This window comes from Parambassis ranga, chromosome 19 (assembly GCF_900634625.1).
Source record: "Parambassis ranga chromosome 19, fParRan2.1, whole genome shotgun sequence".
Taxonomy (NCBI): Eukaryota; Metazoa; Chordata; class Actinopteri; family Ambassidae; genus Parambassis; species Parambassis ranga.
Window position 1 is genome coordinate 5,272,318 of NC_041039.1, and position 22,577 is coordinate 5,294,894.

The window sequence follows — 22,577 nt, forward strand, 5'->3', positions numbered from 1 at the left end:
AACGTCGTTCTCCACTGTTGCTTGGCAGTGTCCATATTTGTTAGATGTGTCATCAACAACGAAGAACATCTTGGTTCTGTTAGTTTTCTGTATTGAAGCTTTTTCCAGTTTTGTATGTCTTCTGTGAGGGAAATGTCTCAGCCTTTCTCTTTTCTTTGGATCTTTGTAATACCTTTATTAGATCTAATTGCTTTTACAATTTTGTTCTTTCATCAGGAAGAATCTCTGGTTCAGGAAAATGCAGCCGCATGCTCCCTCTCTTTGCATTACCAGGGCAGTCATTTTTAATAATGTCCACATTTGTCCACCTGTGGGATTACATGCTCTTCACTGATGTGACTCACCAGTGTCTTGTTGTCTCTCCTGCTTTGTGTCTTTAAGTTTTCCTCACTTCTTTTCAACTCTGTTACAGCCTCAGTACACTGGCTGTGTTGTTTTTTAAACATACATGCGGTATTAAAATTTTGCATATTAAAATGTTTAATTTTGATAAAATCCTCCAGAAATATGCTAAATATGCCAGATAGAGGGGGCAGCGAGCTGGTTGTGGACCACGGGCCTTGAGTTTGACACCATCTGTGTAGATATTCATGTATTGTTTACAATAAATACATATCAGTCAACATACATAATGTGAAATTAAAGATGATTCTAATGCCAACTAAAAACCTTGACCTGAAGGAGGAGTCTTTTATGTCCATCTCATAGTTTATGTATGTGTAGATATAACATCATTTTTTTGTATTTATCTGTAGCTTACCTGTGACTGTGCAAATCTACTTCATATCTGTGTGTGTGTGTGTGTGTGTGTGTCTGCGTCTCAGAGACACTACACAATCATAAATACCTCTGTTGTGTTTTGTTGGCACAGACCCCTGTGAGGACCATCCACGGGCTGCGTTCACCAAACGTGAGGTTCCTCACTGCTAAAAAAAATGCATATAAATAATGCTTCTGTTAGAATTTTCCTTTTTGCAGGAATAAGAGTCTGTCTAATGAGTGTGAGCATGATGACCTGTGTCTTGTCGCTCCTGCGTTGTGTATTTAGCCTCTGTGTCCCTCGTTCTTCAGGGTTCCTCTGTTAGTTGCAGGCTTTAAAATATACATGCTGTATGTAATAAAACCTGCACAGTGTTCTGAAAAAAACTGACTTTTGCTTAGTTACCAGGTGAATACTTTCAGTATCCTTCAGTTCAAAACTGCTGAATGATGCAGCGCTGTGTAAACGAGCAGCTGCCAGGGTGCCTTGCAACTATTGACTGATAAAACATGCACAGCCTGTAAAGAAAAAAATAAATAAATGATGCAGTGTGGGTTGTGGATTGAAAAGCAGCACACTCTAAAAAGTCAAACATTTACCTCCAAAACATTGAAGCATTTTTTTTCAACCAGATTTACAGCAAAAATTGTGATATTTGTTCTGTTTATTTATTTTCCTAAACAATAGCCTATGTCAATGAATAAATACATTAAACCTAAAATCTAAATTTTAATCAATGTATGAATGTGTTAATAAGGAGGTTGTAGGTGTCTCCACAGATGCCTGTAAAAAATGCAGCGGACTTTAATACATCTTCAATAATCTTACAAAATAACCGTAAAGTCTGGGCGCCCTGTTTGAGTCTATAAACACCTTGTGTAATACAGTATATCAATATGAAAGAAATAATCATTATGCGTCATTCAGTGATCGTCTGTCGTCTATTTTGTAGGACTGGCTCTTCTTCAGCGAGCCTCCTGTTTGTGCGGACATCATGAACGAAGTAGATTAACAACAAAAGCACGAAACTGCCTTTTGAAAAGAAAACGAACATTAAACGGATCAGTGTCTGCCAGCCGCAGGATGTTCTTATCAACCAAACAGGTAAGAATAGTCGCTTATTGAATGTGTTTCTGCATGAGGGGACGGCTAACTGCTAGCTTGTTGTATGGATTGCTCGGAATAACGGATTCACGTGTACACTTCTATTATCTGTGTTATAACAGCTTCATAATTACAACACGCGCACACATGCACGCACGCACACGGACACACAACCCTAGACTGCGTTTTCGTAATGAACAGCTTAGTTTTGTCGGTATTTAAAAAGGCGGAACTACTCTGACAAGGCATAGTGTAGCACCCGGACGGTGTACAGCGCGCACACAACAAGTGAGAAAGCAGCCGGTAGCGCTTCATAGAGAAATAAAGTTATGTTTATTTAATTTAAAAATAAATAAATAAATAAGCTCTTAAAGACGAAAATGGAGTATTTTGTTACTACTTTATATAAAGAAAACAGTCCGGGTTTTAACTGTATATTTATTTGCAGCATAAAATATTTTTCTGACTAAATTATTTTTCTTTTTTTTACGCATGTGTTTTTTATTTTTTATATTTAATTTAAATCTTTATTTATACCTAATATTGTGTCTATAGCTGTATGTAATGTTTTACCTTTCTATAATAAACATATGTTTATGTTTCAGTGTTGGTGATTAAAGAGTTCCCTGAAACCTGGACAAGCAGGATTCAATGCCTCTACACATAAAGGAAGAACAGGAGGAACTCGGGACCAGTCTGAAAGGGGATCAGGAGGAGGAGGAGGAGGCTGATATCACCAGGTTCACACTCACTACTGTTCATGTGAAGAGTGAAGATGATGAAGAGCCTCCAAGCAGCTTCACACCTAAAGAAATAAAAACAGAACCTGATGAAAAGGACTGTGGAGGACCAGAACTAGACAAGAACCTAGATCCAAAGAGTCATTTTCAACCACCAAACTATGGTGAAAAAGCTTCAGACTCCTCTGAGACTGATGTCAGTAATAATGATGATGATGATGAATGGAAAGAACCTTTATCAGATCCTGGACCAGATATTGAGGACAGTGACAGTAGTCAGCAGACATTTGACTCTCATGCGGACATCCTGAAATCACTTCAGAGACACATGACATGTCATTCAAGAGAAATGTTGTGTATAGTGAAACAAAATGTAGATCCGCAGGCGAGAGTCCAAACAGGTGAGACGCCATTTAGTTGTGGTGTTTGTGGTAAAAGATTTACACACAAGCAAAACCTGAAAACACACATGCGCGTTCACACTGGAGAGAAACCGTTTCATTGTGATTCATGTGGAAAACAATTCCGACATCACTACAGTTTTAAGGCACACATCAGAACCCATACGGGAGAGAAGCCATTTGTTTGTGGTATTTGTAGTGAGAGATTTACACAGCAGCAAAATCTCATGAGACACATGAGGGTTCACACTGGGGAAAAACCTTTTGGTTGTGGTGTTTGTGGTAAAAGGTTCACACAGCAAGGAGTTCTGAAACGACACATGAGGATCCACTCGAGAGAAAAAACGTTCGGTTGTGATCTTTGTGGCAAAAGATACAACCTGAAAACCCATTTTAAGTCGCACATGAGAGTCCACACAGGAGAGAGATTGTTTGCTTGTGATGTATGCAGTAAAAAGTTTAGCCGCAAAGCACATCTGAAAACACACCTGAGAGTCCACACGGGAGAGAAACCATTTGGTTGCGATGTTTGCGAGAAGAGGTTCAACCGGGAGACGCACCTCAGAACCCACATGAAGGTCCACACGGGAGAGAAGCCGCACGACTGTGACATGTGTGGGAAGAAGTTTGCACATCAACATGATCTTAAGACACACTTGATAGTTCACACCGGAGAGAAACACTTCAGCTGCGATGTTTGTGAAAAGAGATTTACTCAACAGGGAAGTCTGAAGAGACACATGAACGTTCACACAGGAGAGAAAGCGTTCGGTTGTGCGAGTTGCGGTAAAACATTTACCCAACAGGGAAGTCTTAACCGACACTTGAAGAGCCACACAGTGTAGAGACCGTATAATTGCACAGTTGCTGTGACAACATTTCAAATTTATATGTGTCAACAAGATGGATAGCACTTTGACCTCTTCATCTGTGCCTTGATTGTGGCCACTGCTTGCTCATCAGAGAGGTCATTCTAATAAATTAAGGAATTCCTGTTTTTTGTTTGGAACAGTAATTCATCGCTCATTCAAAACAAGTGTTCATTTCATATGGAATAAATTAATTATACCTCTTTATTTATTTACCCCAGTCTTTTGTTATTCATAATGCATTTTTCAGTCTGTCCAAATGTCTACATGTATCTAAAATCTATAAATAAAGATATTTTGTATGCATTGAATGAATTTATTTTGAATGACTGAGGCACCATCCTGGATTCTGGTACATCCGTGTTTTGAATATAAACTACATCTATCATGATCCTGATTTGTCTGTCAGCCCGAAACAGTCTTGCTGATTTAACATCAAAAGGCAAAAAACACAGCCATGTACGAGGAAAGATTTAGAAGTAGAGAAACAACATTTATATATCATATAACATGCGACATGCTCTGTAGGCCCATCAGGTAAACAGGCAGATTATGTGATTTTGTGAATCTCACGGGAACTTGTAACATATGCATGGATATGCAACGCTTCAGAAACATGTTTGGTGGGAATTCATGTCGAGCTGAAAACATGCTGCTTATGTTTCATGACTGGTGTAAATCAGGTGTTAGGGTAGCCTGCTCTCCCTTCTCTTCTCCCCTCCCCCTCTGCTCCAGGTGGAGATTGCCTGGTAGGCTCACCTGTGCGATCCAGGCCTGGGCGGGGCTGGATTTAACCAGTCATTGTCCCAGGAGCCAAGATAAAAGGAAGGACAGCATTGAGCGTGCTTTCTTTTGTCTTGGCTGCTGATGGAGTGTGTGGGTCTGCATGTTGTTAACTTTTTGAATTATGTGACTGGGGAGGGGAAGTGATGACAGGTCGGCTGGGATACTCCCTACATTTATTCATGTAGGACTTCTTCTGTTAGAACACTAGGTTTATTGGTTGGTGCCACCCCCTGTATTTTGTTATTTTAAGAATCCTTATTAGCTAAGCCAGTCAGGCCTTTTTTGGTTCTTTTTGTAGATGGTGGTAAATTAAGATAAGATAAAACTTTATTAATCCCGAAGGAAATTTTTGTGCCAGAGGTATCAAGTTACATTAAATGCAGTTAAGTACAGAGTATGAGTGTAAGTGTCACTATAATCCAAATCAGTACAGTACACAGTATGAGCACAATATATGATACATGGATACAAATATGGAGATATAAGGTGCTAAGTAAACATAAATATAGACCAGTGGAGGGAATAACAGTGATGCCTGACATGATTATCTAAATTAGGGGTCTCTCTCTCTCTCTCTCTCTCTCTCTCTCTCTGTCTCTCTATCCTTCATCCTCTCTGTCCTGTCTACCTCTTCTTCTCCCCCTCTACCCAGCCAACTGTCAGCAGGAAGGTTCTCCTTCCTCCGGTTGCTGTGTTGCTGGCCTGAACCTCTAGCTTCTGCAACATATATACACTGTATGGAAGTGTGATATTTGCTACTTCAGTGCATGGAATCAAGAACCACTATACACATAAAAGTTAGCCTCCTATTCTAACTAATAGGCTTAATATTTTTTTTGTGTATAAAAATCATCTGATCATAGTGGGTCTTAGTATTGGGCAAATACAACCTCAGGTGAACCACAAATTATAACTTTTTTTCACAGTGACATTATTTAGCACAAACGAAGCCAAAGAGAAAAACACATGTTCAATATTGCGTCCTCTTTTACTGCTTCCATAGGGTTTAAATGTGTGAGCTGCAGCAGGTGCTGCTGATGATCAGTCCTTGATGAACTGATCATCAGCAGGTGTACAGACCTCCTGGAGGTCTGTTTCTATACATAATACGCACTTGTTTTCTTCTTTAAATACAGAAATAGTTTATCTGCTATGTGGACTTTTATGTGTGTCTTCTCTGTAAGTCTTTTGCCACAGAATGGCTTTTCGGTGTAAATTTTCACATGAGATATGTATTTTCTGTGTAAACCTTTTACTACACGCATTACATCCAAACAGTTTCCCTCTCATGTGTCTCTTCAGAGTCAGTGTCACTCCTAGTGCAAAGCTTTTTCCCACACACGTCACAGCTAATTGCTTTCTTTCATTTGTCTCTCCAGATTATAATGATGCGTGAAGTTTTTGTCGACGAATCCGACATGGAAACGGTTTCTCTTCTGAGTGTATTAAATCTGAAACAAGATTTTAAAGCTTTTGTCACACATGTTGCAATTACATGGTTTCCCTCCTGAGTTTGGCTGACAATATTCTGCGGCTGATGGTGCATGTGTTACATCACATGCTGTATTTCCTACCTCCTATATTGTAATTTCAATTATGTACATACAACATTTTCAATAATAGTAATAATTTTAACATTAGAGAAGGAGACCAAGAAATAATTTGGAGTAACATTTATTCATGAAAAGGTCATTCATTCAAACAGGGAGAAATACAGCACACGGCTAAACCACAGTTTTTAAAAAATAAAATCAGTGCACAAATCTTACAAAGATTGCATAATATAAAGAAAGGTTATAAAATTTCCCAGAAATAGTGCAATTTTACCACCACCAGGAAAATAAAAATGAAACGCGTACCCACTGCCAATGCCAAATTGTCTTAAACCTTTCACAGAATATTTTGGTTGTTTCCATGAAGTAGTTTTTTTTTCGTTTTTTTGTTTTTAAACTTAAAAATGATGATTTCTGTTATGGAAGCAGGGGTGGGTTAGAAAAAAGTGCAAAAAAAGCAGACATTTTGTGAATGGCTACATGTTACTGAAACTGACAACACACACAGTGTATAGTTGCAGAAAAATGTTTTTTTTTTGCGAATATATATTTAACATTGCACTTAGGAAAATGAAGAGAAAAAAAATGTATGTACAGCACTGTATATGCCACCCACCACAACATGTTTGACTTAAAGCAGTCAGTGTTTGTTTATAATAGAGACAACAAGGCTACATGTGTGTAGTGTGTGTGGGGGTTTTCACATTTAAAAACAGGACATAATGCAGTCACTGAGCACTCATGTTTGTCAAGAACAGGTAAATCTGGATCTTTTAGTGTATGTAATGAAGTGCAATGGCTGTGTGAAGCACCTCACACAATTCGAAACATGACCCTTACTTGGTAAATCTGCTCATATTAAAGATGGGAATGTGGTGACATTATACATAAACACATGAAGGTAACTTATCCCTGATGCCTTGTGTAGAACTGGGGAGAAAACACCCCATCACTTAACTCTGGACAGGAAGTAAATAAATATTTGATTCATCAAGCTTGTCTTTAAAATCATGTCTAAGCTTCTGCTGCATGGTTGCTATATGAAAAATACCAAAAAAAGTGATGAGATAACACAGCTCCTCAATTAAATGCAATCCCTGCAACAACACTGTGAAGCCTATAGTGTTAGGTTGTGGCTGTGCTGTGTTGCATAAGACACATTCCTGTTATTTTGTCCACCCCCCCCGATCAAGTAGCCAATATAGTAAAATCAAATAAACGTCAACCCTCAGGTATGTTTATAAGCCCTCCTCCTCCTCATCAACAACAACAAAGTCCAAAATGTCCTTAAGTCAAACGTCATTTCACCTGAAAGTCATGAAGAAATTACAATTTTTCGGTTTGCTGATAGGTATTGCACCAACAACGCACCTGCATGTACAAATACAAGTTTATGCACACAGCCGCAGCTACACACAGTATATATATATATATACATATATATATATATATATATATATTTACAGCACGACAAACTCACACACCAATTAATCTAGATAACAAAAACAAAACTGCTGCATGATTTTAAAAGTGGCACCAAAGAGTAAACAGTGACGATAGCAGCTCCACAGAGCGGTCACTGAGTAACAAACCGTCCTCAATCCGGAGGCTGAATGTACATTCAAAAATCTGTTATCAAAAAATCTTCAGAAAAACTGGCAGAGAGATTAAAAACGATTCAACAGACCCATCTGGATCCACGAGCTTATCTACCTATCTGAGGTCATCTGCCCTGGCTAACGTCTGACAAGGAACGATGTGTGTGTGTGTGTATGTGTGTGTGCTACATGTAGTGGTGTGCATATTCTACACTACATTCCCAAGCTATGGAGTCAACCTGCAGAGAGGAAGGCCAGAGGGCAAATATCATCATCGATCCAAAACCCTCATTTGAACGTCCGCCTGCCATATTTTCAAAGTAACTGACCTTTTTTGAGTGTGCATGCTGAAACACTTCTGTCCTGGAGAATGTATGTGGGTCTGGACGTTAAGAAGTGCATGCTGGTGTAAAATGAGGAAAACCTCAGAGACAGAGAGGAAAAAAACAGTTACTGTTTGTCAAATAGGGGGCTTTTAAAGGTCTAAAGAGTGTGTTTAGAGCTGTAGCATCACTTCTCCAGTGTGTCAGCAACTGCCCCACATCAATAAAAGCACTATTTATGCACATGCTACTGACACTAAAAGACAAAGTGTACTTCTCAGTGTCAATATGTGAAGAGGTGTGGTGGTGTGTGGTTTGGAGATGTGCCGCTTTGGTACGCTCATGGGTGGATTCCAGTTATAGTGCTTAAAAAAAAAAAAATCTCTCACAAACACAATGGACAAAAACATCAGAACAGACACTCATAAATGCCTTCTGCTCAAAAGGACAGATGAAAAGGATTACAAAGCATAAATATCATATATTATATATATATGATTTAGTTTTTTCCATTTACTCCCTGTGAAGATAAAAAACATTATCAGAAAGAGGAGCGAGTGTCGCATCAGTGTGTGGAGAAAGACCACAGACCCCTCGGTCAAGTGTGATTCACAAAACACAGAGCACCAGTGGATGAGGGTTACTCACATGCATGCTTCAGCCCCACAGAGTGAGGCTTTAAAAGCCCCAAGCCCAAACACATACACACAGTCGCCCCCCCAGCGTAAGCGTGCCCTCACCCAGGTCATTTTAAGGGCTGTGGAAGGACGTCGTGCAGCGGGGTGAGTGCTGATGTGAGGCCCTCAGATGCTGAACCCTTTCGGACGGATTGGACAGTCCTGGTCAGTCAGTTAGCCAGCCTGATCGTTCTCAGGCGAAACTCAAAGCTGGTGCACGATGCTGTCTGTGTGACTGGCTGGGCCAGATCCATCCTGGCGGAGCCGCTGCCACTGAAAAGTTGTGCTGAGGGTACCAACTTCGACCTCCTCGTGCTCCTGCTCCTTGGCAAACTCCAGAAACACCTTGAGGATGAAGAAATAGAAGAGAGAAAGATATAACATATAATGCTAAAAAAAGTAGTGTCTGTTGTTTGCTCTTATTCTCACCTGCTCTAAAGTCGACTGGGAGAAGTTGTACTCTTCAAAGTTGAAGGTTTGCTTGGCTGAAGACAAAGATAAGAAATTACACTGATTGGATTAGCATTAATGTCTCTGATATCGTGAGTGATAGAAACAACAGCACTGACTCACCGCTCTCTAACTGAGAAAAAGACTTGGCCAGTGATGTGACATCCTCCATGGGGACTTTATAAACCAACAGAGTGGCAAAGCTGCAAATACAGCATCAACAGAGAGTGAGATTAAACCAGATAAGTGAGAAGATTTCAGACTACAGCTTTCCCATTGTTAGTGTTATGGGAAAGATCAGATGTGGATGGACAGCAGAGATCATTTCCCAGCTGAATACAGATGCACATATTGGGGTCTCACCTCTCTTGCCGGACAGCGTGAGGGAAGATTCGGAGTATCTCCTTGTGCAGAAGCGCCACCTGCTGGAGCCCCGTCAACTCTTCTCTAATTTTCACCTCTAAACTGTAACTTCTACCATATTTTCCTTTTAAATGCTGGATAGAGCCTATACATCTGTTAGAGAAAGACAGACAAAGCGTTAAGCAGTCGCATCCAGTGGTTAAAAGATTTGAAAAACTATCAAGTTGTTAGTTGTTAAACCTTAGTTGGCCAGAAACCACGATGGCTACACGATCACACACAGCCTCTGCTTCCTCCATGTAGTGTGTGGTGAGGATGGCTCCTCTCTGACGATTCTTTAATGCAGCGCGTATGGCCCTCCTATAAAACAAGGAGACATAAATATGACATGCAGAAAACAGGAAAGGAAGGAATTATATAGTAAAAAAAAAAAAGAAGAAATAAAATAATTTTTTTCAGGACAAGTTTTGCAGCTCATACATATGTAAAACAAATATATACTAAAGGTTTGTTGTTGTTGTCTAAATATAATCTCACCACATGCGCTGTTTCGACTTGGGATCCATCCCTGAAGACGGTTCATCCAGCAAGACAATCTGAGGATTCCCAATCATACTCAAGGCAAAGCACAACTGGAAACAAAAAACATATGTGTTTTATGAGAAAAGAGAAATCAGCAATCGACTTCCAGCAGAAAAAAAGTCTTTATTCTGCAAGCTCAAAAGATAGCAGATGTCTTTGTATAGTGTTGGATAATACAACAACATTACATTAAACAGAGTACATATTAAATAGAGCAACAAAAAAAAACCGTTTGATGCACGAAAAGTGTATCAAACATTGAAACTGTTCTCACCTTCCGCTTTAGTCCAGCTGACAGGCTCTTTGCTTGTTTGTCCAAGTGGTCCTTTAGCTCCAGAGCATTCACAACACTGACAACAAAAACAGAAGCACAAATGTAATTTCGAATAAAAAACATCAGGGTACTGTGAACGAGCAGTAGAGATTTACCGTTTGATGATCCCTGGTACATCCTCTCCTTTCAGACCTTTAATGGCAGCATAGATTTCCAAGTGTTCCTGCAGGGTGATCCTTGGCCAAAGAGGATTCACCTGTGGACAGTAACCCACATGCTCCAGAGGATTTTCCACTGGGCGGAACTCAGTACTGTAATCCCCCATCAAGACCTGAACAAAGATAAATACATAATCTTGACTATGCTTGCATCTTGAATGTTTCATTTATAATTCAGCATGGTGGTGTACAGATGTCACATGAAGCAGACTACCTGGCCTGAAGTGGGGTCTGTGTCACCTGACAACATATGCATGATTGTGCTCTTTCCTGCTCCGTTGGGGCCCAACAGTCCAAGAACTTCACCTGGAGAAACAGTCGGAAGGGTTTTGCCGGTCTGAATACTGGGGATACTCAAAAACCTTATAGGTCTGCTATTTAAAAAGACTAAAAGTACCTTTGCGAACACAGAAGGAGATGTTATTTGTAGCCACTTTATTCTTCTTGCTAAAAGAAAAACCTTCCCTCTTGCCTTTGTATTGCTTTCTCAGGTTACTCACAACCACAACTGCTTTCTGAGTGGACACAGTAAAAAGGGACCAAATTAACCACACATACTATAATTAAAAAATAATAAAAACATCTACTAACCTCTTCACAGGACTGACAAGTGAGGGCCTCTTTTACTCTGGCCCTCTCCATCCGAACGTCCTCATCCTCGTTCAGTTCTTCTTCTGGGTTCCTTTCCAGTTTGGGCTTTGCCTTGGATGAGATTCTGTTTGAGAAAAACAACTTCAGTACATCAGTAACACCTGATTTTGGTCTGGTCATGTGACTCGAATCTGATATTTCACAGTCAATTCCAGTTTTCCGTGTAGTTTTTCTGCATATATACTCGTGCTGCATGGATCAGAAATGGCAGCGTGGTATTATATTGTAGGTTGGTGCTGCAGATGCAGATGTTTCAAAGTACAGTGACATGCAAGAATTTTGTAAACAGTAACCTGTCAAGATATTTACAACTGTTTGTCCACATGTGACTCTAATGAGGTTTACTGAAGTTTAAAGAGCCTATAATTGTAACAGCTACAAAACAATACATGTCAGTGTTAATCATATGAATGAACTGCTGCTTCCTGTAATCAGAGTTATGACCCGTAATGTGATCATCACCTGCAGAACTGATCATTTTTCATAGTCCTCCCTCCATAATGGATCTCTAGCCAGCGAAGCAGGAAAAGCAGAAAGATGCACTGGAGATATGGCTGAACACAAAACAGACAGACAGATGGTTTAACGCACATCTTCTGCTATCCTCTTCTCAAAAATTTGCCGCATTATTTGAACATGCAAGATACATACAGCTACTACTGAAATAAGCAGGTTTTTCCACAGGAAGTTCTCCTCATAGAAAGAAGGGAGGAAGGTTGCCTGTAAAGGAAGATAAAAGCTTGTCAGGCCTTGTCTTTATATTAAGTGTCACAGTTTTATGCAGATTTAACACAAAAAAGAGGATTGTTGCCTGAGCTCATACCTTGGTGATGCAGTTGAGACAGCCCATGAGAGGGTACAAAGGGTTGAAGAAACACAAGGCATTGTGAAGGTTTCTTGTCAATCCAGGGTAATCAAATGACAACTGAACCACTGAAGCTGATACAACACACACCTGAGGGAAAAGTCATTCATTTAGTAATTTTAAAAATGCCTACATAAAACAAATATGATATTTACAATCATGGCTTCACATCTCACCATCATGGAGATGACAGAGAAGAAATCTCTGTTGCTCTGGACGCGTGCAAAGCCGAAAGAAAACACATACGTGAAGAGTATCATGGCTGGACTGAAGCCAACAATACAGAGGACCTAAGAGAGGGGACAAGAGAAATCATTAAAGTGGTAACTATGAACAATAAAATAAGTATACTTGTATATGCATACCACAGCGGTGAGGTTGCTGGAGGTGAGCAGGTTTCCAGTGTGGAAGGAGAAGAGGATAATAGTCATGCAGGACAGGATGAGGTAGTAGAAGGGGATGTCCACTGCTGCTTGGCCACACCAGTACGCTGAGGGTACCAGACCAGAGATGCGCAGTGTTGAACGGCACTTGATCTTGAAAAAGGGGAAAAAAGGCAATGCAGTAAATCATCTGTTTAAGAAAATGTCATATCATAATCTAGTGGTTACCTCTCGGTCTCGAGTGTGGTCCATAGCAAAATATGCGGGCATTCCAGCTGCTAGCATTCCCAGTATGATTGCCTCTATGTACAACAGAAAGTAGGATGTGGTATCCGGAATTTGCTGAGAATGTCACAATAGAAAGGTTTAGTATAATTAAATGACAGTTAACCTCATATGAATCAATACAAAAGCAGATACTCACATAATCAAATGGTTTGGTCCACGTTCGGATGTGCCCTGTACCATTAAGACCTCTTAGGAGAGCATTGCTCAGTATATTGACAGCCATGGGCAAGGAGTGAACTGTGGTGCTGTTAAATGCAATGCTGTATCGGAAACCCTGTTAGCAAAACAGCAACAAAAGAGTTAATAATAGTGTCACATCAGAGGACAAAGCAGCCTTTCAAACAAAGGACAAAGGATCGAGAACACCACCACTTTATTAAGTGTAGGTGGAGGTGCTTACATTTCATCAAATATCTGGTATCCCAAATTAAATTCAATCTGTACATTAATGAAGTGACCTTGCTGGATCCTGTTACGTTGATGGCAGCACTGTGGGGAGCCGCAGACATGTAGCCTTGCTGCTTCATCATTTCCACTTTGATATCCTGCGATTCCAGGTTATGTATGAAGTCAGAAATATCCGAGCCTGTGGGGGGAAAAAGCAAAGCTAATTCATGCACTGTAAGAAGACAGGAATGGAAAATGCAAGGCATATTCACATCAGTATTGTCAAGGGGTTCGGTTAGAGTTACACCCATGGGATGTTCTTATTGATTACAGCTTTGACTGCTGTACAGCAGTCAGTATTCCCTCACAATATTTACAGCATGCAGCACTTTCTGACAAAAAGGAAATATTAAGTCTCATTCAGACAAAATACACACACACACAGTATTTGTACCCTTCAGAATTCTCTGTATTAAAATAATTCAAAACATCAGTAGATTTCATGTGGATTTTAAGGACAAATTAAAGTCTATCTGCCCCAAAGCATTTCCAATCAATGTAATGAGACTCAGGTGCCATTCAGTGACTCGTTATAACAGGGATTTGTCTGATCTTCACAACATGTACGTATATGATGGCATAAGGTTAGAAAACAAGCTCTGAAGAGTTTGGACTCCAAAATCCAGACAGATGGATGTGTACGGGTGGAGGGGATTTAAGATGATCGCCATGTAAACTGCATTCCAGCATCTCAACCTCATTCCATCCTTGAAACATGGTGCTTGCTTTGCTGCATCTGAGCCAGGATGGCTTACCATAATTGATGGATCAATGAATTTTGCATTATACTTGCAAATTCTTTGAGAAAATGTCAGGAAATCTGTCTGTGAGCTGAATCTTAAGAGACACTGGTCATGCAGAAGGACAACGAGCCCAAGCACACAAGTTTCAAGCTTCATGCTGCTGTATATAAGTGGTCAGCAGCAAAAACATTAAATTGATGTTATTGCTGCACAAAGCACAAGCTACCAAAAACAAGGGTTCAATATATATAACAATCTGTTTTAATTGTTTGATTGGGTTCTCTGTCTACTTTCAAAACAACCTCTGATGTTTTGTGCAAATTTATGCTGAAATGTAGAATATTCTAAAGACTGAAAAACACTTTTAAGCCACACTGTAGGTGTTAGTTGTACAGCTGACATTAGGATGCAAAATTTCATCTGTTGTATCATCCATATCAAAAAAAGGTCACCTGAAGAGTTCTGAACCAAAAGGCCTGTCGCGTATCTCCGGGGTGCCTCATTCTTTTTTAGGAGGTAAATGGGAGAAAACTGGCGGTCTGGGGAGTGAATCTGAATGTTTCCTGTGACCAGAGACAGAACGAGGACAGCAACCAGAAACACTAAAAACAAGGCCAGGCTGCAAGAGAAGGGAGAAAAGATGGACCACTAAGAAGTCAAAACCACACATATTCTTTCATATGATACCACTAATATTGACATTTTTTTTTTTGCTGACTGATCTGATCACTCACGTATAAACAAAAGCCTTCCTCTCTCTACGCATGTTGAGCATGTGCAGCCAGGCCACAGCACTGAACTGCTGCCGCCACAGGGCATGACCCGAAACGTCTGACTTGCTGTCTGAAAAAGTGAGCAGCCGCTGGTCTGTATCATCCAGGGAGGCATTATCACATTCGTCCTCTGCCTGCTCCCGATTAAACACGCTGTAGTCTGGAATCATGAAACAGAAAAACATTGTGTTTTTACACATATAAGGAGCACTTCTGGATTTAACTAAATGAATCATTGTTTCAGAAACAGGCTCACCGGCTTGATCCACCTCAGTTTCTGCTTCCAATCGAAGAAAAACATCTTCCAGTGTTGTCATGGAAACACCATAGTTGATTATTCCCAGATTGGGTTGAGAGTCGAGCTCGGAGAACAATCCTATGAAAGACAAATTAATCACTACTGGTGTACTGCTTATTACGGTCAAAGCTGAGTCATAACTTGACAAGCTGTTTTTAGTTTCCAAGGCAAGAACACTTTGTTTTCAAAACTGGCTGGAAATGTAGGATTTTGGATACCGGAAGTAATAAATTAAACCATTTACAAAAACAAAAGGCTTTAACACAGTGAAGGAGGAGCTTGTTTGCAAGGAGGGACAGAAAGTGGGTGTGGCTTAGGGAAAAGGCCAGGAAGGAGGGAGTGTTTACTGATTACTCTACCCCCTTTATCTGCAGTAGATTGCTGGAACAAAGTGAGAAGAGAGTTACACCACATCGAAGCTGCATGCAACATGTACTTTTTGAAAGTCCCTGAGATTTGATGCAAGATTTTTGTTATGTTTATGAAGCTTCCCAGAATTTGTGTGTTTTTTTGTTGACCTGTGGTGTGAATTGAGACTGTTTTTCCTGAATGGTTACAACTATTTATGTGTCTTACCTGGAAATGTGTCCATGTTCTCAAAAGGCAGAGTAAATGTCAGTTCTGCCTCATGTTGTCGGGATAACTTTGATTTGGGAATATACTTCTTGATCAATGACGTGACCTTATCAGCTTCACATCCCTCATTGATAGACATTCTGTATAAGATGAAAAGAACATCTAAAACTAGTTAAATAAAGACAAGCGGTTAATACAAAACTTGTGGGGATTGTAGAAAATTTGACATATGTAAAAGGAGATTTCTGGTTTATTTGAACCTGCAGATTTGCCTATAAATGTTTGTGCAACTTCTAACGTATAATCTTTTTTTTTTTATTTAATGGTTGATGGAAGTGGTTCTTGCCTGAGGTGATATCCTACGCCGCATTTGATCTTAAGATACATGGAGGAGCCAACACATTTTAGCTGTCCGTGAGAAATCACAGCTTTGCGATCTGGAGGGGGAAAAAAAAACACAAATTATAAGTGAATCCAGGATTCAGCATTTGCAGTTAGTCAGAAACTATGTCATGAAGCTGACATCTTCAATGACAAACTACTGCTCCAGCTCAGATGACAACAGTGTTTTTTTTTTAGTATAGTATATATAAAATGAAGTAAACATTTAAATCTTTATATATTTTTAACTGAGTATTGGTCTTGAAAAGTGGTAAAAGCAGAATTAAAAACCTCAGACCTCTGACACCTTGCAAAAAAACATTGAAAGAAATAAGCATATCACGAAGATGTGTATAATGCATAAAATCCTCTTAATCAGATATTTAAGCCACTGAAGTAAAATTAATTTTGGGTATTAAAAGAAGACCTGTTGTTGACCTCCCTTAATTCCATGTATACCCCTTTTATTCAGAGTGACATTTACCTAATGTGTTTGGTGCCTGTAAGTCTGTGTGCATTATGTAACCAGGATTGTTCATACCAGCGAGGATGTCTGCCTCGTCCATGTAGTGCGTGCTGAGCACAGTGACTCTGCCAGCTCGGCGATTCTTAAGTAGAGACCAGACCTGATGCCTAGAGCAGGGATCCATGCCTGCTGTGGGCTCATCCAAGAGCAGAATCTGACAGAAACGTTGCAAATTGCTCATAACAATAACATAGTGACGTAATCCGGCATGAGTAAAGCAATTCCATACACAAGTCAAAGACAGTATATACACAAATTAGAAGAGTGTTTGTCCATTCAGGTACCTTGGGGTCTCCTAGAATGGCAATGCCCACAGAGAGCTTCCGCTTCTGGCCTCCACTCAGATTCTTGGCCTGAGCTGTCATAATCTTCTCCAAGTCTAGATCCTTCAGCACTTTGCTAACCTATTAGAAAAACAAACACCAAGGATCAACGGTCATTTATTATTATTTCAGACATAATATGAAAGAAACATATTATACCAAAAAGACTGAACACAAAACATAATCCTCTCTAGATTAATTTTTAAAATTTCATATTTAAATGATCATTTTGTTACCTCTGCATCAATATCTGCTGGTGGGATCCCTTTGATGGCAGCAAATATCCTGAGGTGCTCCTCCACAGTGAGCACATCAAAGATAATGTTGAACTGTGGGCAGATTCCCACCAGCTGCTTCATTTCTGATGCATCTGCTATCTCTGCTACAGGGGTGCCGTAGATGGTGGCAGAGCCATCGGTGGGTGGGCATATGCCGCACAGGATGTTCATGAGAGTGGACTTTCCAGCGCCACTGTGGCCAAGCAGGGCTGTAATCTGGCCCTCATAAATGTCAAACGTCAAACCTGAGAAGTAGAGTAAAGAAACAGATAGGTGCCATCATTAAAAAATCATTCAAAAATGCAGTACAAACACCTGGGTAACACAGAACATAAAACATCCAACCATCTATCTTCTAATGGGCTTCATTCTGTACAGAGGGTTTAGAGCCTATTCCAGCTATCAATAAGAAAGATGCAGGGTACACCCTGGACAGGTCCCCAGTCTATCACAAGGCTTATATAAAATGATTTCTGCCTAATATAAAATGAAATCAACCAAAAATGAAGTTTTGGGGACTTACCTCTCAGAGCCTCCACTATGTTGTCCTTTTCTTTGTATACTTTCCGGATGTTGGTGATGCTATCAGACATTGGAAAATAAAACAGAAACGAGAGAAGTGTAAATAGAGAAGCAGTGTCAGATTGAAGAGCAGGTCTCAGGTTACATGCTGGTCCCACAGGCTCTCTTCTGCTAATGAAAAAATGGTGGCACCAAAGCAGAACAGGCATGTAATACTAAGCCTGACGCTGATTTTTCTAAAGAAAAATTATTTTCCTCTCAACGCTTATCTTAGATACTATGTATTTTGTGTGTGGTATGCTATAAATGTTTTCAAAATTAGATTGGAAAAAAACAGACTGCATCTCTAAGCAAGTATAGAATTTTACCGGATGGCTTCTTTCCCTCTGAATTCCGGTGATACAGGCTCAATAGACTCGTCGCTACCAGAAGTCCCATTCACCTCTGTGTCATACACAGAACTCACTTCAACGTAGCGCTTTCTGCGTTTGGACCAATAGGATGGCTTCAGGAAGTATAGCAAGGACCTCCTCATCCCAAACTCACCTGTAGATCAAACAATACATCATACATCATGTAATTATAAAAAACATAAAAATACTGAACACAATAACACATTTGAAGGGTTTTAAAGCAAACTGCAGACTTGATATAAAAGTGATATTTTTGTACTTACCAGGTACAACCTGGTCTAGGTATATAGCCAGCAGAAGGTAAAGGACACAGTCCAAAACCAGCATGAGCAAGGGGACATATAAAGGATGAGGACCATTGGCCAAGGAAGAAAACACAGCACCGTCTCCCTGTGCCTCCAAGTAAACCACCTAAAATATATATAGAGAGCCATTTACTAATTTGCGGAAACAGTGTGAAAAGTGTAAATATAAAAAAATCTCTTGGATGTGAATAAACTGTATAAATTCCAAGATAACCAAGAGTGTGTTTGTAACCTGTGCAATGCCGATTGAGAAGGCACTGGGGGAGAGCAGACACAAAAGCCAGACCAGTGGCTGTGGGAAGTCCTTCATCAGCACAGTAAACAGCGACAGGCAGCCAAACACCACTGTCAGCATGGAACCCACTGTGCTGGCAAACTTGGGCTTCTTAAATAATGGGGTCAGCATGAAGGAAAAAAAGATCTGTAGAGGAGAAAAAGATTGAAGACCAACCAAGACAGAATGAGAGGACAGAATCATGTTTTCATGCCTTATACACTGTACTGTGAGAGCTATGCCAAATTTAGGTAAAAAGAACATTCGCTAACAAGGACATCTTTGCACTATCACTACTTACAGATGATATTCCATAGAGGAAGATAAGAAAAAATACGACAAAGAAGTCACTGTTAGGGAACAGCGCTGTGTACGTAGCGATGATGGCCATCAGGATCGACATGGTGGTTACCAGAGCAGCATAAAGGAGTCCCCATGACAGCCTGTTATACAAGACAAAAAACATTAATTATGAAGAACACTGAACATATTTAAATGCTTGGCTTTTTCCTCACCAGAAAGAGGTGTCGTAAAGACCCATCATCGTCATAGTGTCTTTGAGGCGATGTTCTTTCTCAGCGGTCACATTGACAATGAGGAAGGTGACAAAAGGTGTGAAAGCCAGGACAAGGTAGATAGAGATGAGGGCATGGGGGAATTTCTGCACCTCCACAGAGCCCGGCTGACCCATCATGACCACCTTCAGATTCATTTCACTCCTCACTGAACGCTTTGTCTGCATCTGAATTTAAAAACAGGCACTTAGCAAATCTTTATGCTTCAAATCAACATTGTAGACTTTAAATCAGCATTGATGTTTTGCTTTATTCTACAACAGAGTGCATCTTAATTCCTTCTCTAGTATCAGGTGGATTAATCTGGAGGACATAGTGAAGGTCTCAAGTCTGTTTTACCTGAATGATGGCTGCATCGATCAGAGACTGGAGGCGGATGAAGCCAGAGTACCAGTAATTAGCAGCTCTGCAGTTCACTGAGCTGGCAAAACAGTTAGCTGGAGGAGAACAAGCAGAATTACAAAGACATGAGGTCTAAGTTGAATATACCTGACAGTTTACATCTCAGCTCTACAAGGTGACAATCTTGCATACATATGTTACTCTTTTTCTTTATTATTATTTATTTTTATTTTATCAATAAGCACTATTGAGTGCTTGATCAAAATCAAACGTATCCCATGCAGGACAGGGGATAAGAAAATACAAAGAAATACAATAACAAAAATTATCATCATATTAGACTTTACCAATAGATTCTGTGTAATCGCTGGGTAAGGGCAGCTGGTTATAAGGGAAGCGTAGTCTGTAGGAAGTAGCAGAGCTGTCCAAGAACACCACACCGACATAGCCGGAGGGATCATACAGGCTGGCGTTTTCCAGATCCTCCTCGCTGGCAAACATCTCCAGGTCCTGCAAGGCTGAAAAACACAAATAATAAAAGCACCATAAACCATGTGTATCCAGTGACTCATATACTAGTACTGTTGTGGTCTTTTAAGACTTACGCATCTCCTGGGCCACCTCTTCCATGATGTGATTAGTGATGTTTGTGATCGGTGTGTAGCCCAGGCCTTTGATGAAGTGGGTCTCGGGCTCCAGTTCTGTTGTGCTGATGCCTCCATAATAAACGTGAGGATTCAGGGTGCTAATCAGTATCAGCAAACTCAAGAGTAGGAGAGGAAGAATCAACTCCTGTATGAACAAGCACACATAATAAACTGTTCATAAATCTATGGAGATTTCCCAGGAATGTCAGCAGTGACTTAAGGCTTGTGGTTGACACTGTTGTACCGGAAAGACTTGATTGTGCATTGTAAAAGACTATCTAGGAACCCTAGTTGCAAGAACATAATTGTACTCTCATTTAATAGAAATGTAGTCCTCCCAAATAAAGCTGTTGTTTTGTTCAAAACCACCCTAATTCCCTATAGAACACAATGTTAAAGAATTAATTCCATTTCTAGTAACTCAGGACAAATTGTTATCCAGGGCTTGAGTGACAACAACATAAACTACTGTTGAGGATGAGGGGATCCCTTAGAGCTATCCCTCAACAGATAAACTGATACACAGTGACATTAAAAATGCATAGGGACTCTTAAAGCCAAATAAAAAATACATGTGTCTAACAAAAAAGAAATGGAAAGCAAGTCACAAACAGTGACACATATTTAATTCTACATTCAAGTTTCTATTGTACCAAAATTAAGGAATGTGAATACAAATTGACACCACACAATCATAAACATTATAAACCTGATACAACTTTCGTGGATTGACTTCAAAGTTTACTTTTAGGAATCCAGCCAGAATACACCCATGTGACAGTGTGCCAGCTTTATGGAAAGGTATGTAGATCATTGTTTGTCATTTTAAAAACAACAAACACTTGAACTGAAATGTTTCATACAGGTATTTACCTGGATCAGTGGGGATAATGACAAATATTAAGTCAATATATTAAACAAGCAAGCAAGAAAAGAAAAGGTCCATTTAAGATGAATAAAAGTACAGCAGAGCAAAACTTGCACCATAAACAGATTCACAATAGACACACCTGAAGGCTCTGTTGTTTGGTCCTCCATTTGATGAGCAGATTTTTGTAGAGAAGACTTTTTGTTTGGTGCCAGACTCCAGCATCTCTCTTATACAGGGGCTGCATGTTCCCGGTATTCCTCATTTGGATGACGTATGGACGAGAGGTCCTCTCACTAAGCCTGGCCTCAGCTGCAAGTCAAACAAATGAACTCCTGAACATTACTTGGTATGTAAATCACAGCACAGCCAGTAAGAGTGAATCAGTCTGTGCTTCATAATAGCCAGCATTATTTTTTTTTTATTTTTTTTATTTTAGATACTGTATTAATCCCAGAGGGAAATTCTTTACGGCTGCTGCCAAGCAGTGTCATACAATGGCTAGCAAGGCGCGCCACAGGCTAGGGTGAAGTGTCTTGCCCAAGAACACACAACAGTGACTAGGGAGGAGTTGGGATCGAACCACTAATTACTAATTACTAATAGGCAATACTTTCATTATCAAATGTGGCAATTTGATGTTTTCCTATGCATTATCTAAACGTCAATAAAATATCGTTGGACACTATACTGCTAAGTGGGACACTAAAGGAAAACAAATTATGTCGAGAAAATGATCATCAACTGCAGCTGCAGTGATGTATTGAATGAGGTACAAATCAAGAGACCATCATCACTGCCTTGGCTTTTTCTATAGCAATGTAATAAACGATGACCACCGGTTAACTAGAAACCAAATAAAGTGTTGACAACTCCGTGCAAAGTCTTAAAATAAAGCAGAAAAATATGAAACCTGCGCATCTTACATTTAGCTAGTTTTCAAAAAAGCTAGCTCGGGTCTGTTGCAGGGCTGACAAATAAGTAGTCGTTTGAATTTGCTGCTTTCTTCCTCCATTATTTGTAAGTTAAAAACAGCTTAGCTGACTACATACAATGGACTGTAAATGAAATTAACAGAAAAAAAATAATTTCTTATATTTTCTGAGCTAACGCGTTGTATGTCAACATTAGTGTGTGCGCACCAGCAAAAGCATCAAGCTAGCAAGCTACAGCAAACACAGCCGATGCCCATAACAAAACCATAAATTCTCTGAGGAAAAACAAACATTTCACATACTCACGTATGAAATACATTAAGACATATCCTTTCTCGACATGTAATTAAGTGGCCTTACATTACAGATTGCTTTATGTCAAAATATGTACCGAAGAGCTCCTCCTTTCTCACGTCTCTACTTCCTTCTCCTGTCAAATACAGTACCAAGAGAATGTGACGTTGAC

The 22,577-nt window shown here is 39.9% G+C and overlaps 2 protein-coding genes across 4 annotated transcripts; one reads left to right on the top strand and one right to left on the bottom strand.

Moving 5' to 3' along the window:
- The first annotated feature begins 1,670 nt into the window (after positions 1 to 1,670).
- Positions 1,671 to 4,122, top strand: LOC114451852 (zinc finger protein OZF-like). The gene is made up of 2 exons (XM_028430786.1): positions 1,671 to 1,864; positions 2,470 to 4,122. The coding sequence occupies exon 2, from the start codon at positions 2,516 to 2,518 to the stop codon at positions 3,848 to 3,850; it is 1,335 nt and encodes a 444-aa protein (XP_028286587.1). The 5' UTR covers positions 1,671 to 1,864; positions 2,470 to 2,515; the 3' UTR covers positions 3,851 to 4,122.
- Positions 4,123 to 6,318: 2,196 nt separating this feature from the next.
- On the bottom strand, positions 6,319 to 22,546 carry abca5 (ATP-binding cassette, sub-family A (ABC1), member 5). Of its 3 annotated transcripts, none has more exons than XM_028430632.1 (38): positions 22,418 to 22,546; positions 21,319 to 21,488; positions 20,267 to 20,453; positions 20,009 to 20,179; positions 19,659 to 19,756; positions 19,260 to 19,486; positions 19,046 to 19,187; positions 18,703 to 18,891; positions 18,429 to 18,576; positions 18,121 to 18,298; positions 17,754 to 17,812; positions 17,189 to 17,475; positions 16,914 to 17,033; positions 16,645 to 16,783; positions 16,069 to 16,159; positions 15,723 to 15,862; positions 15,105 to 15,224; positions 14,810 to 15,008; positions 14,528 to 14,694; positions 13,344 to 13,471; positions 13,022 to 13,159; positions 12,826 to 12,939; positions 12,580 to 12,750; positions 12,391 to 12,504; positions 12,173 to 12,304; positions 12,001 to 12,069; positions 11,812 to 11,903; positions 11,290 to 11,413; positions 11,096 to 11,213; positions 10,913 to 11,004; positions 10,636 to 10,811; positions 10,481 to 10,556; positions 10,162 to 10,256; positions 9,865 to 9,984; positions 9,625 to 9,777; positions 9,385 to 9,464; positions 9,241 to 9,296; positions 6,319 to 9,156 (listed from the first exon to the last, which is right to left on the bottom strand). In XM_028430632.1, exons 1-38 carry the CDS (start codon positions 22,428 to 22,430, stop codon positions 9,016 to 9,018), a joined length of 5,034 nt encoding a protein of 1,677 aa, XP_028286433.1. In that variant the 5' UTR covers positions 22,431 to 22,546; the 3' UTR covers positions 6,319 to 9,015. The 3 variants fall into 3 exon arrangements, with proteins under 3 accessions (XP_028286433.1, XP_028286435.1, XP_028286434.1); XM_028430634.1 differs by having other exon boundaries at positions 22,503 to 22,541; XM_028430633.1 differs by having other exon boundaries at positions 22,414 to 22,538.
- Between the last annotated feature and the right edge of the window lie 31 nt (positions 22,547 to 22,577).